We start from the raw sequence: 20157 nt of genomic DNA, 5'->3' as shown, positions 1-20157 counted from the left end.
TTATTCTGAAGCCAATATGGAGCAAGTTTTTTAATTGATCAGAGTTTTTTTCCAAAATAGACCTACATCTGAAACATTCTTGCCTTGAAAATAGTATACAAAATGTTTCAGATCATAGCTTCCCTCAGTTCTCATAATACAAAATGTAAATGAACTAAAGGTGACTGCAGAGCCCTTTGGTTTAGGTCAGTGGGTTTTTAAGCATTCTTAACCTGAGAGGAAGAAGGAGACACATACATCACTGAAATGATATGTTACTCCTTTAATATAACCCTGATGCTTTAGTGATGTCTTATGTGTATCTTTAGTTTCCAATATATTTAATATGTTTTAGCTGTGTGGTGTTGCAGACCCCCTCCCCCCTGCCCGTGTCATCCCTGACTTGCTGCACCCACTTTCCCCCCGTGCTTTACCTCATGTAGGGTGACATAAAAGTTAACTGTTTAAAGTATATGTTTACTCTGCAGTACGTAAAAGGGTCACACTTTTTCTCTTGGTTAAGGAATGAACCCACTGACGTAGAGGAAAAGGGTGGAGATTTTTTCTACAGTAACCTTGACCGTTGATATCATGTTTCCAACTTCGTTTCAAATACGCTATCGGCTTCTGTCAAAAATGTATAGGTAATACAAATGTGAAATATAAGTAAAGTAGAATAGTTATCTTCCCATGAGGTCCACACATTGGAAGTTCTGGGATCACGCAATCCTTCTCAGCAGATGGACACTATGGCCCAATCCCAAACCACTCCCTCGACCCTACCCCTCCGTGACGGAGTGAACACCGTCTGTAGCCACACTCGCAGCTCAACGAGGCTCCCTCCTGTCAGATGGAGGGAGTAAATACAGCAGCAAGCTTTGGGACGGCCTCCCCTCTCTCCGGCAGAAACAGGAAATGCCCTAACTGTATGTAACAACGGTTTCAAATCAGCATCTCTTAGACAAAAAGTTTAAATGAATAACTCAAATAAAACTCCAAACATCTTTCATTGTGTTTCAAAGCTCTTTTAGTTTTAAACCTGATGTTTATAAGCTTCTTAGTTTTTGCAACGGTCTGTAAATATTCACAACTTTATAATAAAATGCACACATTTACCTTTTTCTAGACTAAACACAGGTATGATCCTAAGTTAAAAACATATGAGGTTATCATGAGGTTGTTAACATCGCAGTTTATCAGTGGATGTTTGCTGGAACTACTTGTAAACAGCGTGTTTCCTGACGGACACACACAGCGTGACTCCGGTCAGAAAGAGACCGGTCTCAAGTCAGCACCGCTGCAGACTCGCTGTTTGAGGGCTTGATAGCCCACTCCCCCTCCACACTCGTTGCTTTGGAACAGCCCTCAATATGGCGGACCCTCCGCGTGAACGCGCAAACGGAGGGGCAGGGTGTAGGGGGCGGTTTGGGAATGTTTACATTTCATGTTGTTCTTTTTTTGAGCACGTTAAGAAACTCCAATCGATGCATGGCCATTTAAAAATGTCCATTAAAATGTGCATGACACATTTCCATCAAACTCCATGTAAGAAGGAAGGTCAAGAACCGTTGCAAAGTGGATCTTGTGGTGAGATGTAAGCAACATTTAAACAAGCGAATTACAGATTTGTAGAGAGAAAAAAGTAATGTCTTACAGTATTCACAAAAACAATGCACAACATGAACCACAGTTTAGACAAAATGAGGGGGATTAAATACATCACAAATAGCAGATACAATTAATAAATATATAAAAAATGTGAATTATGGTATTCTTTTATTACATTTCTCATGTTTGAGACAATTTTACAGGCTTCAAGTAATCTTTAGCAAGGATTTGAGGAATTTCGGTACTTTCACAAACCTCATTGTGTATTTATTAAAAAGTGATATATTTGAACATGATGATATATCACAATCTGTAATAAAAAGCAGCAAACTCAATGTTTTGAGCTGGGGAAAAAGTATCAAAACAAAACGCGTCATTTTGGACCTACTTTCCCAGCTGTAGGAGTTAAAGGAGAGGGAGCCCCCCTGTGGAATGAGGATTATTATCCCACGTGTGAGCAGCAGCGCAGCACTGACCTCTACTGCTGCTGCGACGCAAAGACACGGAAGTGGAAGTCATCTCAGGACATCTAAATTAAAATACAGGATATTATGGAGATATTTACAGCTGAATAATTACCTTTTAGGCACAAGTGACATTGAATGAAGTGTAAATAGTAATCTGTCGACACATGCATACACTGAGATTAACTATCCCAAAACAAATTTAAATGCAAAGTGTAACAGTACACAATACATTATTTCTCAAGTCCCAGTACTAGTTTTATCAAAGTAATGTTTCAATTGTATGACTTGATGTGGTAATGTCTTTACATTTGTTTTATTTAGTGAAAGGTTCGATCATTTATCTAAAATGTTCTGGTTATTCAGTTCAACCTGCCTCCACTGCCAAGCACATTTATAGAATGGAGCCACTTAAAACAGAGGCTTTCAAAATATATAAATGAGATTGAGAATAGAAGTTGAGCAACAAAACTCAACAAACAGACTGTATAATTATTTAGAAATGCCTAACAGGAATGGTCCTCATACATAATTAATAAAGCTATTCATGTCACAAATCAGTGAAGTCAAGGAGACATTTTGACAATTTTTATTGAACAACATTTAGATCAACCATTTAAGTCAGAAAAGCTTCAGTCAGGACAGAAACATAACTTAACAGGACTTTTCATCAGATGACTGGGTTCACATCATACATGTTTTTGGGATGTATCAATCTTTTTGACCTAACAGTATTTTTTTGTGGTGTTTGACTGACTGGAGCTTGTGTCAACATACAGTGCATCAAAACATTTGGTAAGCAATTTATTTTATTAGTTTTACATTAAAATACAAGGAGCTAACGGCAAAATTCATATTCTCCATCAAATTTTAACAATATGCTTTAGCTGCCTTAAAATGTTTAAAATTAGATTCGGATTCCAACTTGTTGGAAAATATCTATTGTTCAGCAGTAACAAAAATAAAACAAAAACGGATTAGACAAACTTTATCTGCCACGTCTACAAGATATGGACGGTAATCGTTTTTTAAATGGATATAAAATGGATATGAATGTGACAACAAACGTTTTGTTACATCAAGTGCAAGTTCAAAACAAACCTATAAATGACATTTGTAATATAAAACTTGGTAAAAAATACTTATTTAAAACTGTACAATCACCAAGTACACAGAGTGAGCTCATAGTTATTCATTTGGCTTCAGTGGCTTCGGCCTTTGGCTCCTGGGGGCAGAAAAGAGCAGCATGTTAAAGTATTTCTTGATTCGTCAGGATGAAAGTACATTTCTCTCTACTGTGACCCTTATCAAGACACGAGTATCTCCATTTCATCTCATTTAGGATATGCCCGCAGGATCATGAAGACAAAAACATACATTCAGATTAATTTATTGACTAATAACACAGGAACACATGTATTGACAGAAATGTGTCCCCAAAGAAACTACAACTTTGGAGTTTACAATCGAGTCTGTTTTTCCGTTTATAATTATTTATGGATCACAAAAACACCCATGTGTAGAGGCATACCTCTTTTTAAATATCTGCATTACTTTGATATTAGGGAAACATTTAAAAGTGTAGGTATTGAGAAGCCTTCAAATAATGGAATAATTTAATATATTACTATTATTGTCAATTAACATTTTCTACAATTGCCCTCATCCCCTGGACATGGTTGATAGGGTTATTTGTGTTATACTTACCTACCCACTATACATTTAGAAATAAACTGTGTTTTATTTGTAAAATAGCACAAAAACATTGTGTTGGGTAAGACTTCATAAAAGAAACAAACCTCAGCCTTCGCGCTCCCATTCTCGGCTACCTTGGTCTTCTTCGCTTTGGCTGCCTTCTGCAAACAACATGACAATTGTTTACTCACAAATGACAGCTCTCCAATTTACTGCACAAGCATCACAAGTTAAGAAAATGTAGAGTACCAAAACATCTTAATTGTTTCTCATAAGGACTTTGGGTTTTCTCAAAACTAGGACACAGATCAATTCCCTTCAAGGGACTTGAGACCATGAAACAGTGTCACATGTGACATACAGCATGCAGAGATGTGTTGTTGAGATTTGTTTGTGTAATTATATCATACCTTCACAACAGGCTTCTTCTTTACCTCCACTGCAGGTTTAACTCCCAGTTTCTGCAAAACAAAAATACATGTACGTAAGTGACAATTGATCACACACAGGAACATGGGCTACAATGGAAAATAATAGGGGCTGACCTCAACGGCATCATTAGCTTTTTGACCTTTCCTCAAAATAATCCCTGTTTACTATTGTATAGAAAAAACTAACAGATTTGGATCAAATGGATCAATTGATACATTTCAAGGTTACATATGATCCTCAAAGGAGGATGCTGCTAGGAATCCAGCAAAACAGTATAATAAATATATATAATATAAGCTTACCCCAGCCAGCCGCGGGGAAACTCTCCTCTGCAATTGTGAAAGGAGGAAGAAATACATTTAGATAAGATTTCACTGGTAAGTAATTTGCATAATTTAAACATATATTTCACAGCAGAAGGCTTGTCCAATCAACATGACAAAAAACCAAAATGAAGCTATCAATGTATAGGAGATGTGATTAAAACTCTAGCAATAACAAAGCATTTATATTAGGATAAAAATAAACCGATATTATTTTTACAAACCTCTGTGGTGGCTGTCTGGAAGAAAAATAACAGAAAAAGAAAAATATTAGCATTTTATTCTCGACAACCCAAACCGAACTACAGTCCCCAAATAAACAACAAGAACAATAACAAACAAATAACCTAAAGAAACATAGTTTAGACGTCTCAAAAAAACTTCCCGCTCATATTTGAATTCAAATTGGTTCTGGTTGTCATTTGGCGCGCTGACAGCTTCCTTTGTTTTGCATCAACGCGCGCCGACACACAGCTGTTGGGAAACTGATGAGATTACTACATTACTAATCTGTAGCCACCTATTAAAGGACGGCAAACGGAAACCCGCAGTTTAACAAATAAGATAAAAACATTTACGTTTACATTTCACTAATAAAACATGTTTTATTACATTTATTTGTATCCTAAAAACGTTGGATATTTTTTCAGAATACATCACGATCAGTTATCGCAACACGGAAATTAATATAGGCTTAATTAAAAAGAACAAAAAAAAATATTTTTTTTAAAAAAGGAGCATTTTTTTTCTATGGTTACATTTGTAAATGTAATGGTGCGCACTATTTATAGTAACGTCAGCTGACTTGGCCCGACATATTTTAAGACCAATGTTGATTAAATTCAACCTGGCTGAGGAAACGTTAAACCTGTTTTGAATCAACGTGCATTAGCCGAATCTTTCCCATTTCAAAACAGAGAAAAATAAATAAATGTGACCACCCCTCCCCCACTGCTTCCTCAAATTTGCAAGTTGTGCTTTTAGTTATGTGTTTATTGCTAGATTAATCGCACACCAGTCGGTAATTAAATCGATCACGAGTTATGCATTCGTTTTGACCGGGTAGCTGCACATAAACAGCTTCAAGATTTCCCCCCAAAACCTGAAGCCAGAGACGGAAAAGACAGGCAGCGCAATGTCAACGCCTGCACATGTCCAAGCGTTGGCGCAGAGCGTGAAAACACCAATATGTACGTTTATAAGTCGTGTGCAACTAATACACATATATTTTACGTTACTATTTTGATTTTAAACTTTTTATTTTTCGAAAAATGGGGGATTGCCCGCCCAGATCTCTGCTCTGTGGCCGCCATGGCTGCAGCGTTTGTTAGTGATGATGACGCTCCTCTGATGCAGATAATGTCAAACGCAGCCTAACGGTAACCTCTACATAAGACGAGCATAGTGCAACGAGTTAAAACAAAATCCATTTAAAAATCTTACCTTTATCTTTCCCATGTTGCTGATAGGATTGAACAGGAAGCTCACAAAAATAGAACCTTAAAGACGGGTGTTTTTTTTCGGAGGGATAACACACAACAACCGAGTAGTCGCTGTGTAAAATGGCGAATGTATAATGCAAACGAATGTTTTTGTAGTTTATACCCTGAAATATAAGAACGAAACCGGTTAGAACCAGTTTTGTGTTTCCCTCTCTGTCATTGGATGCAAATAGGTCACGTGTTCTGAGGAACCTCCCATTTGTTAAAGAGGCAGGACCGCAGACTGGAAAATACCAGTCAGTGGCGGGAGGGGGCGCTGAATAAAATCAAGGTTTCTTCTTCCTTGCCGCTCAAATGTACAAATCAATGAAGTGAGAAAAATTGCACGGCAAATTCTTCACTAGAAAGTGGATTAAGAATATGTCATTACATTTGGATGTTATAAAATGACTAATATAAGTAGGAGATCAAATTGAACATTGACAATTCATACTTAGTCTTGTGTTTTTCCCAGATTAACAAACAAAGGGATTGTCTCTCTTTACTTGTGTTAGATGTCTGACTGGAAGTCGTAGTTTACCCACCTTTTATATGTATTACAACATTACGACTATTAGCTAAATACTAATAGACATTTGAATTGAACAAAAAACAATGTACAACCATATTGATACATCCAAAACATGTCATGATTCAGATGTTATATCCGTTAGTGCAGATGTCCAATATTTATCCATAATTCACCAGTAGAAATTAGAATTAGTTTACCTGCGTTATTGAATCTAAATCAAATCTCCATGGAAAGCATTTCAGGGGGTAACAACTAACTGTATTTAGAGATGCTTTGTATGGGCAGCATGGACCTTACAATTGTAATTATTGTCTGCTGTCAAGTTAACATATCGTGTCAATATATTAAAAGTAAAGAGCCAGATTAGAGCAATAATTGGGGGCACTGTTCAAAGACAGATATGTAATTGTAAAAGGACATGAGTCGTGCATCAGTTATTCATTTCTGATACAATAATCACTTTATTTATTCTGTTGAAGAAAGCTGGTCAAAATCTAGTTATTGTCTTTGACATCACACTCAACAATCAACAATTTGTTAGGTCCACAACATTAAATGCAGAGCTCTGCTGTATTGTATTATATTTATCTGGACGGCTTCTTAGGAACCACCATACAGGATCCCTGTTTTTCTCTCAAACTCACAGTCAATAGCATGCATTTGGCAGAACATTTTCACAATAACCTAACTACATCTTGACCAGACATTTCCACATATTAGACTCTTAAATATTATTTTTTCTACAGCCCCATAGGGGTAAAATCACCCTCTCTTCTTGTACAAATCAGTAACACAAATGCAACCATTCCCATTTAGTGTTCGCTTTTTAGTTTTTCCACAGCAGCTCTTTCTGGAAGAGGAGAGCTTTCATCCCCACTTCAACATGGGGGTTTGTTCTTTGCAGCCTCTAGGCTACCACGGCGTCGCTCAATAAGTCAGTATAGTAGGAGTCTCTCCTGTTCTGCAGCGCTTCCAGGAAGTCGTGAATCCGTTCTTCCCGGCAGGTGGCGTAGTGCTGTAGTGCCTCTTGTCTTCTGCGGGCATCAGCAGGCTTTCCGTTCCCATGATGCTGCAGGTGCTCCGCCACACAGGCGCGGTCCGCCTCCAGCTGCACGAAGGCCTGGTGCTCTCGATGGAGGTCTCTGGCTTTCTAAAATACAACACACATTTAAAGTACAATTAGTAATAGGCTGCGTCTCACTTCTCTTATTTTTCATTTCCTCGCTCCTCGGTCTCGGTATTACCGGAAGTTGATTTGTCTGCGCCATCTTGAGTATCGTCCCAGTGTGGCCTTATTTGTGCCAGAGGACCGAGGATCGATAACGGAGGAGCGACAATCGAGGAACCACCAGACCATCCTCCGATGAAATCCTCAGATACTCGCCCCGCCCCCTTACTGTGTATCGCTCACTGATTGGACGATGCAGTGCATGCAGTGATCTGTTGCTTCTTGACATGAGAGCAGTTTCCCAGCAGAGTGAAAATAACATGAAACTCACTGGAGTCACTCCTCGGTTTATACTGTGTTTTGTTTCAATTAATGTATCATTCAGTTACAAATATGTGATATATCTGAACAACAAAGTGGTCAAAAATCATTTTATTCATTTATTGGAAAAAAATTCACGATCGATTTTTTCGTTTATACATTTTAAGAATGGCGTTTATCTTTTTTGAGAATGAGTTCTTATTTTATTTATTTGGGTCAACAACAGATGATACAAATGTTTATGTCAGTAAATGTGTACTAACAGAGGTGGGGGTGTTTGTGAAAAAAAACGGGGACAGAGCTGCTGTCAGACGATCAGCTGTGCAGCGTCATCACAAACGGACATCCGCTCCGGAGGAAAGGACGTCCCATTGCTCTTAAATCTAATTTCCCTGCTTCTCGTGGTTTCCTTGCGTCCCTCCATGCTTCCCTGGTGGGAGGGACTAAACGCAGGGAAACGACGCAAGTGAGGGACGCAAGGATTCCATTTAACCCAAGTGAGATGCAGCCATAGATAGGTAGGAATTGCTTTAATAACCCTTTTAATAATGTGTCCTTTTTTGTTTTGGTGACTGCAATGTTGATGTATATTGAAATCATAATTCTACACAATACTCTATGTTCATGTAACACAAACTTTTTACCCAACTAATACTGCCACAAGATATTTACATTAACAAAATATACCATTTATTTATAACCTAAGCTTCAATCATAAAGACAAGGTTATAAGGTTATCACATGCATAACACATGCAAGGGTTTAGTATTACATTTCATTTTAATTTAAACATTTATTTCATGTAATTTGTGTTTTTCACCACAATAACAGGTTGAGTGAAATTCTGTATTTTGACAAAAACATATAATCATCTTTTAATACAATAATCCTGTGGTAAATGTAATACTTTTGCTAAACATCTGCCTTTTGTCGACATTGATTTAAGCAGTTACACAGCTTGTACTTTCAAAACATAGGATTAATATCTGCAGCTACTATTGTATTAAAGCCGGTTAGGTTGAATACCAATCCTAGATCTCAATATCTGATAGTGAACGTTTTATTGGAGAGTTTTCAAATCACATGTGGCAGCTTACTAAGATCCAATAGGCTGTGTGACTGTAAGCTTTAAAACTGGCCGCCTTCAATTGTAAACACTGCAACATTGTTAAACGTGGCCAGGGCAAACATAGAAAAATAAACAACATGTGCTGTGTGCATTGCCAACTGGAAGCTGAGGTCACACACAGATCCGTATATACACTGATTGGAAAGACACCTACAGTTGAGGCCTAAATTATTAGCCCCCCAGGAGTTATGGAACATTTTCCTAAAATTCTTCCCAATGTTTCCAGCATTAATAAAACTTGATATAATCAAACATTCACCAGTGCTATTTAGTAGCTTTTGGAAAAATAAAATACATTTTTAGGCTTGCTTTATATCAAATATAGTGAAAAATGGGTTGGTCAAAAAATATTAGCCCCCAGGCCATTAATAGCCAATAGTGTCAATACTGACAACAACCTCTTAGAGTAGTTCTTTACTAGGTTGGCACAGGTCTCTTGAGGGATTTTGGCCCATTCTTCCATTGCAAATGGTTCCAGCTGGTCCAAATTGCGTGGTTTCCGAGCATGGACATTCACTTTGAGCACCCGCCACAGATTCTCAATAGGATTAAGATCCGGGCTCTGTGCGGGCCACTCCAGCACCTTGGTTTTGGTGTCCTTTAGGAACTGTTGGACCAATTTTGATGTGTGCTTTGGGTCATTGTCTTGTTGGAAGACCCAGCGACGACCTAAGCGAAGACTAAGAGCAGATTTTTTCATATTATCCCTCAAAATGTCAACATAATTGTCTTTTTTCATGATGCCTTGCACCCGAACAAGGCTCCCTGTGCCTGAGACTGCAAAACAGCCCCACAGCATGATGTGTTCTTAGGGTTGAAGGCCTCTCCCTTTCTTCGCCAAACATAAGCAACATCCATGTGCTCAAACAGTTCCAGTTTAGTCTCATCAGACCAAAGCACAGACTTCCAAAACTCATCTTTACCTTTCAAATATTCACAGGCAAACCTCAGTCTGGCTCTGATGTGCCGCTCTTTGAGTAAAGGGGTTCTTCTGGGATGATGGCCCGGAAGCCCACCACGATGAAGAGCCCTCACCACTGTGTTCCTTGGCCATCAAGAGGCCAGGTCAGCAACAATCATCTTGGCAGATGTCCGGGGATTCTTGCTGACATCTCTGACTATTTTCCTCTCCAGAGTTCTTGAAATCTTGCGCTTTCGACCACAACCAGGTTTGTTTCTTACAGAATTTGTCTCCTTGTACTTCGCAATGATGCAACGCACAGCAGTTCTAGACACTGTGAAGCGCTTGGAAATAGCAGTATAGCCTTCCCCCTTATCATGAGCCTCCACTATCTTCTTTCTGAGCTGACTGATTTCCTTTGTATTTGGCATGGTGAGTAGGAGTAGTAGTATAATCTCTCTCAATAAGGTATTCAAGTGCCTGTTTCTTGGAGTCCTTTTATGCTGATTGAATGCTCAGGTGTGGTTTGAAAGCTGATTGATTGATTAGGTGTGTTTTGAAAGCAACAATTCACATGGGGGCTAATATTTTTTGACCAACCCATTTTTCACTATATTTGATATAAAGCAACTTGTTTTATTTTCCAAAATGTACCAAAAGCTACTAAATAGCACTGGTGAATGTTTGATTATATCAAGTTTTATCAATGCTGGAAACATTGGGAAGAATTTTAGGAAAATATTCCATAACTCCTGGGGGGCTAATAATTTAGGCCTCAACTGTATCATCATATTTGCTTTATAAAACTGTAGTCTCAAAAAGGACAGGGGTTAGAGTTGATTCTTTAAAAAAACACTAAAGCTTATTTGCTGATAGGTCACTGTATTCTGTGATGTTCTTACTATTCCACCAATATCCCTGTAGTGTAAACTGTGTCTCAGTATAAGCCTTACCTGAATGGATGTGTGGTTTAATTGATATTGGAGAATGGCTTCACAGAGGTTCCAGAACGAGTACTCAGGCCACAGAACTGACTGAAACACCAGACAGGAGTGGGAAGTCTGCAGAGCGGAAGAGAAAACAAAATACATATAAGTTTGAGAGGAAAAGCAACAATATCACCAAATCTTTCCAAGTCTATTTGGTTGGTGATTCATATCTTAGATTGCAATTTGATGGATAATCATTTGTTGTTATACGCATGAAAAAAGATAAATCAAGTATGCATTTTGTGTAAAAATAAATAACCTGTGTTTTTTCTTTGAGCTAAACGTATATGATTGATATTAAAGAGAAATACAAAAGTAATCACTTGTTTTTGTTTACCGTCTTATTGAGGTAAGGCAGCTGAGTGGCCGAGGCTTCATACAGTAACACAACCCTTAAAAGTCCCCTGTTATACTGTTTTTCATCAATATATTATAGCTCTCAGATATATATATATACAAAACATGTCTCTGAAGTGTTTGGCTGAAATACCAAACAGATCATTGCAGCATCCCATAATCCCCTCTGTTTCAAAAGTGCTGATTCTCTGTCTGTCACTTTAGATCAGGGGTGGGGAACCTTTTTTCTCTCAAGGGCCATTAAAATTTTTCGAGGGCCGTACAAATTATTGACCTCTGCTTAAAAATACTAAAATCACAGCCCATTCATTTCGCCTTTCTTTCATGCTGTGCAAAGAAAAAGCAACCTCTTAATCCAGATATTTTACCATGACTCACGTATGCATGCACGTGCACGGTTGTGGCATGACCACCAAAACAGAAAGATATTGGACACAAGATGTGTCCAAATGTATTTAGTTTCCTATCCATGTGAACATGATTTAAGTGGGGGGCGGACCTAACCTCCTCTAGGGGCGTCCGGGGGCATGCTCCCCCGGGAAGAGTTTAAAGCATCAATCTGGTGCACTTTGGGAGCAACATTAGGAGATCTATGGATACATCTCTCAATACCCATATGAAACAGAACTGTAAGCAGATTTTATTTTCGGATATTTTACAAATCACTCCCCTTTCAAACTGTATTCTTGTTTATTAATAACAACTTTTTTTTTACTGTATTTTATACCTGTTTACTTTATTCTCTTATTTTTGTCTGACTATAATGATCATATAAAGATGTGCCTTTATCTCACTGGTTGTAGAAAAAGCTTCTTATATTCGTTAGCATAGCTAGCTACATCAACAACAAAGTTATTGACTGTATGATCAGTATGACAGATGAACAGATCGCCACTGGGCTTTCAACTAAAGACACAGCCACGCAAAAACTGCGGCATGTGTACGGCTCCTTATGGGTACTGCAATTTTCGAAGTAGCGTTCTGGTGCTCCCCGTCAGAACTACACCCCAGTCAGACGAGACATATACCACGTGATGACACGTTAGGCTCGTGTTGTGTTCAAGGACCCTGACCGTGGCCAGGAAAAACAGGCACTCGCTTGTTTAATTATTTTGCGGTCTAGATTCTTTTAATTTTTTCCTTTTTTGCGTGTGTTTATAAATTACCTCGAGGGCCGTACCAAATGGTCTCATATACGGCTCGGAGGCCGGAGGTTCCCCACCACTGCTTTAGATGAAAATAAGGAGCCACTCCCCACGCCCCTCTGATGCAGCTTTCACACCAGCGCTTTTCAGTTTCTAGCTCCGAGCGGGAGCTTTTCTGGTTCAGCTCCGGTTTCCCTTTTCAGCTCCCGCTCTGTTCACACCGCCCACTGGCGCCCCAGAGCTGCGTCATGACGTCACCGTTTACATAGCTGATTTGCTCCCCAACGGCACCCATTACGGCGCCCACAACAACAGCGTCGGGTCGATGATCGTGTTGCTTTTAATCACACGAAGCCAGAATAAATTGAATAACGACTTCTCCAACCTTATACTTTGCTCCAGAGTGCCGTGGTTCATTGTTTATTAATGTGTTTCTGCAGCATTTACCGACCGCTGCAGTATTGGCTGCTCTTCCACGGGAGTTTATTCTCCCGTTAGCTCCTGGTTAGCTCACACTGCAGCGGCCGCTCTAAAGTATTCACTGTCCGACTCACACAAGCAGCTGAAGCATATCCCCAGTTCCCCTTAGCCTAAGTGAATGTGTGTCAGTCTGAATTGACACTGTTTGGTATCACAACGCTGTTATGAAAGTTTCTCTGGTATAAAACGGGTGATGTTAGCATAGCAACCGAAGCTAAACTGACTACTTGCATCCGATAGCTGCAATAATACAAAACAACACGTCTGCCTCTCTCCACAATGATCGATAACAGTGAACGGATGGTCAAAGTAAGGTACAAATAAACAGAATCACACGAAGCCTGGTTAGTGTTGCCTGACTTTATAAAGTGTGTTTATAGGCACTACTGCTTGTAACAGTCGACCCATGTTCAGGGGAGGTGGGTTTAGTTTCCTGCACGCCTCGACGTAAGAGAGACGTAAGCGACGTCGCCGCTTAGCTCCAAAGCTCTTGCCTCTAGACCGACAGTTTTTTGGAGCTGGAAATGAAGCGGATTCCGGAGCTAAGAGCCGCTGCGGTGTGAACAGGAAAACCCGGCGCTTTTCAGGCTCTAGCTCCGAGCCGGAGCTGAAAAGGCGCTGGTGTGAAAGGGGCAAGAGAGATATTTGGTTAAAAAGAACACAATGGTGCTCGAGGAGGAAATACAGGTGAGGTGGGGGGGGTTACCTTGGTTGCTGATTGGCTAATGGTTACACAAGCCAAAAAATCGTTATGACATCATAAAGTGGCCAAAATCTGATCCGCTCATTTTGAGACAGGTTTTTACATAAATGGATCAGGAGAAAAAGTGAGTGAATCCTTTTTCCTGAAACTTCCAGAATCTCTTTACAAAGAGGGGACACGTGTTGATGTATAAAAGACATGAAAAAGTGGATTTTGCATAATAGGTCCCCTTTAAATCTAAAATGCATTACAAGTTGAAATAGTTTTGGTAAAAATGTTATATAATGGCTGCTGCATTAAAGATAAAGGAAGTTACAGACAAGATGTGACTACCTAAATGTTGAAACCACCAAAAAGTCTTCATGATAAAACTAAAAGACTACTTGTAACATGTGTGCTTTGCTGTAAAGGCTCCATCCAACACATATTCTATCCCTCCATTTAATTTGGTTGGCATTGAAGACACATTCTGGTTTTTAGATAAAAAAAAAGCCTTGTTTAGATACTTTGTTCAACACATCCTAAAGTACAAGTCTAACAGCCAGTGTTATAGTAACTGTGCTCTCAACATTTTCCATTCTTCCTAAAAGGGAACAACTATCATCATCCTTCATTTGTCCATTTAGGCATTCTCCTCCTCACCTGCCAGAGAAGGAAGTCGCTGAGTCGCACTTCCCCAGAGGTGCGGATGAGCAGGTCAGGATTTGGAGAATTATTGCTGTACAAACACTCACTCAACAACGCCTCTGACACATCACTGACAGAAGGACACAAACACAGCTGGTTACAGCATCTTTTTATATTCCGTGTCACATTATAGATGTTTGCAGGATGCCAACAAGATCAACTCAGTATTGACTTGGACATGTTTCCTTTACCTTGCTTTGATCTGGCCATGCTCCACCCCCCAAGCCATTTCTCTGACTGCATTAGTGATTTCATATCTGGACGTGTATGCAAAGCACACATTCAGGAAACATCTGCAAAACAAGCGTCTTGTACATCTGTGGTTATTCATAATGTATAATAAAAATAGAATATAATCATTTAATGTCATTATACATGTACAATGAAAGAAAGAAAAGCTTCTCCCTTTTAAAAGGTGCCATCAAAACAAAAACATCACAACATACGACAACAAATATACACAGCATACATACTTAGGAAAGAATAAAGTGCAGTCATTATTTCCAGGGGTATACAACAAAAAATGTAATAAATAATAATAGGTATGTATAATAATGATATATATGTATGTATATATATATAAACAGTCACGTTTATTGCACATGGAGGATGATTAAGGGGTATGAGTTCAGTGCGATGATGGCTCTTGGGAAAAAACTTTCTTTGAGTCCGTTTGTTTTTTATTTTATACACCTGTAGCGCCTCCCGGAGGGCAGCAAGTCGAACAGGAGAAAGCCGGGGTGTGAACTCTCCGTGTGACAATGTTTTCGGCTTTACTGAGGCAGCGGGCGGTGTAAATGTCCATCAGGGAGGGGAGAGGGCAGCCAAAATCTGTTTATGTCATAATGCCTAGTGTGGTGGTTAGGTTGAGCCACTAATTGTCAGGGCAATTGAAGCAGAGGTGCAAATGGGTAAAACACATACTTATTGTGCGTCTTGGTTGAGACCACAGCTTTGGCAATAAGCTGCTGAAGGTCGAGAGGCAGCATATTCAAGTCGCCCAGCACCCGGATACACACGCCATGTTTCTCCAGATTCTCCCTACAAGAGACAAGAGGTATGTGATGGTAGTAGAAAAAGCAAGGAAAGCATGAAGAAGAACAGGGATAAACAAGAAGACTACACCATTAAGGCAAGACTGATAAAACGTGTCTCTCTGCTAGGGATGGGTACCGAGCCCCGGTATTAAAAGGGCCCCGGGGCTGAATTATTAAAGACCGTGGTACCGTTAAGCTCCGACGTTATCAGTCTTTTTATCGGTACTGGAGACATTTAAAACATATATGTCATGTGTATTATTGCTACATAAACATTATATTGCAGTCTTATGCTGCGTTCACACCGGACGCGATGCGATGTTTGGGGGCGGCGCGATTACATGTAAAGTCAATGCAGAGACGCGGACAGACGCGAATTCCCTCCGACGGCGAGCATGAAGCGGTGCGAATCACGCGATTGAAGGGGAGAATGCGAGAGTTCAATTTGTTCAACTCGAGCGTCAAATTCAGGTGACGCGTTCTCACGAAAGCCAATCAGCGTTGGGATTCCCTCTGACGTCCTGCTGTTGATCAGTTGTAAAGATGGAAGAGATGATCGTTGTAGCTGTGAGTGGGTTCCCGGAGATATACGATACACTTCCACAGAAGGTACAAAGCAGCAATAGTTGTTCCTCCATAGTCAAGGACAGAAATAACCAAAACGATCTTGCATGGAAGTGTAAACAACCTCAACTGTCCGTCAACGGCGAGGTGCGTCAACGGTATGTCTGTTTTGAATGACGCGATAAAACAAACTGCAAGCCGCGGTGAAACTTGAGCGATTGGAGTGATGCGAATATTCTCATCGCGTCGCCAATTGCGTTTCGAACATGCAAAAAGACAATGCTCGTTGCCAAAAGTGCAATAAGAGTTTAGCATGTAAGGGCGGTAACACAAGCAATTTGTCTAAACATCTTGCAAAAGTGCACCACATTCACACGGAGAAATGCACCGGGTTCGACTGTCTTCCTAGTAGCGATGTAGCCCCACGTAACTTTTCCACGTCAGGTATGCAAGCAGCAACACATGGAGTTAACTAAATTATACAAACATGGGTTTATGATTAGAGGTAACCGAGTTATTGATTTTGTTAAAGTTTCAGCTATTCTGTTTACAGTTCTGTCATCAGATTATTTAATACGATTTGTTAAAGGTCCCATGTCATGCTTTTCTGGTTATTATCCATCCCCTTTGTTATGTAGCTTTTTCTGCATGTAAACGGTCTGCAGTCACAAACCCCCAAAGTACACCCTGTTGTGAGTAAAACTCTAACACAAAAAATACCAGTCTATGCTGCCCCAGAACGCCTCGTTGGAGATTTCTCTTTTTCCATTGTTTACTTCTTGGGTATAGTGACGTATTTCGGGTATAGTGACGTTACTTTACGGCCGCGGAGCCGTTACGTTTGGACAAAACCGCTGACTTCCTCACACACACACACACTTGGCGGGACGTTGCGAGGCTCGCTGCTGCGAGGAGCGGGACCCTGAGCTGGCTCACTGGTGTGGGGTCGGCGACACACCGCGGAACTCAGCCTGGGCACACACACAAACTCACAGCCAGGGTGTGTGTATGTGTTTCGGGCTGGGTTTCGCGGTGTCTCGCTGTCTCTCAGACGGCCACTGGGCTCACAGGGAGGGGGGTAAGAGCTCCAACAAGCCGTTTAGGACAGAGAGTGAATACACATCTTTTACAGAGATGCTGTATGAGAAACTAATGTGAGTTTGGAAAATTGCACAATATAAATGTATTTTAGTATACCTCAACAATGGAATTATGATCAGTAGAAATGGCCATGACATGGGACCTTTAAAACACTGTTGTTTCTTTTGATGTGAAATATTATTTATTTAGTTTAGTTAATGTACCTTTTTTTACAACCCCTCACTCCTTGCATCAATAGCCACCCTCGTGACAATTTATTCTCCGTAGCGTTACTGCCGTAAGGAATTTTTTAATTAAGCGGTGAAGTCCGCAAGCAAGAGGCAACCACTAAAGCTGAGTATGCCTGTCATACCAGATATATGTATATAGGCTCCACTACAAGCCAACCCTCTGATGACACTGAGATTGGAAAATATTTCAATTGGTGATCTTCATTTTCTGGTACCACTATGTCTTTTGGAAAACTTTTGCAAACTCATAAGTGATCTATATAGACAAAAAGCAAGATTGAATAACAAAAAGATTTAGAAAACACCTAGGGAAAAGCCTGGCATTCCAAAAAAAAAAAAAAAGGATCACATGTCAGCATCTAGTGGTAATTTGTGGAACTGCAGATTGACACCTACACTTTGACTGTGGTATTTCAATTGTTTAAATACATTTCTTAGCTTGAGAATTAGAGGTTAAATCAAGTAGATATTCTTGTGTATTGTAGGGAAGTCAGCATCAGACAAAAAAGCATTGGAAATAACTAATACTGTGCACTCCTATTTATAAGTCAGTTTTTCTTCCTCCTTGTCATTCTGGCATTAGTCAACAGTATATATATTACCCAATGGACAATGCAGTGGTAGGTGTTTATATGTCATTGTATTCAACTGTTGCTCTATGTAGGTGCAGCAAAAATATTCAATAGTTCCTCAGTGTGGATGTGTTTGAATGCAACTATGAACTATGCTGATTCAAAAGGATTGACCAAGTGTTTTTGAATCAATATTGTGAAATGTTGCCTCTTAATTTCCATCTGAAGCCCAGGTCATTTTGTAAAGACTTATAGCGAGATATGTGCATTTTAATCTTTAAAGACATTGCAATTACTTTAACCACACTGTAATAACTGCATTTGGTTTGCACCAACTTTATTTTAAGGAAGCTGGGAATCATGTGACGTATAAAATGTGACTTGTCCCTCAAACAACAGCTGGGTAAAAAAGCTTTTTTGAATCCTTAACTTGAAACTCACCGTTCCTCCAACAGCTTTTCAAATTTCTGCTTGGCCAGCACCATGAGCCCATCCACCTCGTTTTGACTGCGCTTGAAGTTCTCAATGCTGAAGGCGTACACTGTAACCTCTTGGATGTTCAGATGCTTACACCAACGTAATGTCTGTGGTTTAGGGGACAAAGGGTTACACATAGATGAGCATCTTATTTAATGCCCAGGTAACATGTGTTTGAAAAGGCAAGCTTTAATCACAAATAAATCTCACCTCTGCCAGCTTGTTGAAGCCCTGCATGTGCCCTTCTTGGCGCTCCATTTGTTTCTTACGTGCAAAGCGGCGGTTACCATCCATGATGAAGGCAACATGTTTAGGCATGGGTCCAGCCTGGGAGTCAGAGATTTGTGTTATACTGATACAGTTGTATAGAGATTAAATAAACAGCCAAATATCTAGCAACAACATGTCGAATATAGTTTGGTTTCAGCTTCTTAATGAGGAACATTTATCTGACAACTGATTCATCATTAACATTTAATTCGAGTCACAGAGCTAAACCTCCATATTATTGAAAATGGCATAACTTGAGAATTACTTGGGAAGAAACTGAACTGAACTAACACTGATATAGATGCTTTTCCAGAATCTCTAAATACTTTTGTAATTATCTTATTTCCAAAAGAAGATCATGTCTGCAGAATGATAACAATTCATTAAACACTACACTATAGATAATCTCCTTGTTTGTTTTTATATAAGAAGATCTTTTTTAAAGGAGCACAACTACCACTAAGAAGAACGTTATTGTTTTTAAATCGTACAGATTGAAGAAGGAGATCAAAGTTGTACCTACTACGTAGTTCAGGCACACTACTAAAATGATAGTTTCGATCAGATTGACAACAAAGATTATAAATATCTAGGCTTACCTTCAGGATGTTGGCGGATATCTTTTCAATCAGGTTTAATTCCCCTTCCCTTATCCACGACATTCTCGGGCTTTAAACGGTCTAAAAAAACAGTCGATTCAATTTTTAGAGAGGTTTTTGAATGTCAACCATAAAACCCAAGCTACAATAAACAGGAAAATGTGTACAATTACTGTTCATACGCAATGTCGGAATCTGAATGTCTTATTATGGGTCATTTTAATGACATATTTATTTGTTTCATGCAGTCAGTGATTGATTTGTCCGATAACTGCCAGCCCCACACACGAGACGTGCACTGAACTTAACGGCTGTGAGACTAAAAGCAAATACTGAGTTACACGTCGTGCCGAAAAAAACATAGTTTTAACAGAAACGGCTTCGGTCATTGAAACTATTGAACCATACTCTGTGTTATTCGCAAAATCACAATCATTTCATCACATCTCACAGACCTTCCAACTCACTGCTTTAGCGATGACGACCACTTCCGCATTGGAGTAAAGTGACGTAGGCGCGTGCTTACGACTTCCGGCCAGACGTTGGTAGATTTTCAAATTCTGTGGATATAGTCAACGTCCGTTCTGTGCACTGATATAACAGTTTCTCGATATAAACTGATATCAAAGCTAAAATACCGCACTATAAAAAAATAAAGTAGAAGTATCTTTATACACATTACAATAAATGTAAATTTGTAATACAGTAAGTATCAAAAGTACTCACAATAAATATAAATGGTCCTGTGAGTCTTCTGTAATAATTATGTATTATATCATTGCATTATGAATATTGTTTTTTTTATTGATGCTTCTTGATTTAATAATGTAGACATTTTGTCTTAACAGTGACTCTAAACAAATTAATTAATGTTAAGAATATTAACATATTATTGGTTTTAATTGGCTTCTCA

General features: G+C 39.3%; 1 protein-coding gene across 2 annotated transcripts; it reads right to left on the bottom strand.

The window, feature by feature from the left end:
- Positions 1-2624: 2624 nt before the first annotated feature.
- Positions 2625-19799, bottom strand: dhdds (dehydrodolichyl diphosphate synthase). Of its 2 annotated transcripts, none has more exons than XM_034101991.2 (14): positions 19712-19799; positions 19245-19325; positions 18586-18702; positions 18340-18482; positions 15319-15435; positions 14586-14687; positions 14350-14464; positions 10987-11094; positions 5945-7664; positions 4726-4740; positions 4481-4507; positions 4157-4207; positions 3851-3907; positions 2625-3276 (listed from the first exon to the last, which is right to left on the bottom strand). In XM_034101991.2, the coding sequence occupies exons 2-9, from the start codon at positions 19305-19307 to the stop codon at positions 7422-7424; spliced, it is 1008 nt and encodes a 335-aa protein (XP_033957882.1). In that variant the 5' UTR covers positions 19308-19325; positions 19712-19799; the 3' UTR covers positions 2625-3276; positions 3851-3907; positions 4157-4207; positions 4481-4507; positions 4726-4740; positions 5945-7421. The 2 variants fall into 2 exon arrangements, with proteins under 2 accessions (XP_033957882.1, XP_033957881.1); XM_034101990.2 differs by having other exon boundaries at positions 19700-19784.
- Positions 19800-20157: the final 358 nt, after the last annotated feature.

This window comes from Pseudochaenichthys georgianus, chromosome 16, assembly GCF_902827115.2.
Source record: "Pseudochaenichthys georgianus chromosome 16, fPseGeo1.2, whole genome shotgun sequence".
NCBI lineage: Eukaryota > Metazoa > Chordata > Actinopteri > Perciformes > Channichthyidae > Pseudochaenichthys > Pseudochaenichthys georgianus.
The sequence above is the reverse complement of the archived record's forward strand: the minus strand, read 5'-3'. Positions and strand labels throughout refer to the sequence as shown.

Coding starts and splice junctions, on each gene's coding strand:
- dhdds (XM_034101991.2), bottom strand. CDS start 19,307: ATGTCGTGGATAAGGGAAGGGGAATTAAACCTGATTGAAAAGATATCC. Junction 14,465..14,585: donor CATGGCCAGATCAAAGCAAG/GTAAAGGAAACA, acceptor TCCTTCTGTCAG/TGATGTGTCAGAGGCGTTGT. Junction 11,095..14,349: donor GCGACTTCCTTCTCTGGCAG/GTGAGGAGGAGA, acceptor TCCGCTCTGCAG/ACTTCCCACTCCTGTCTGGT.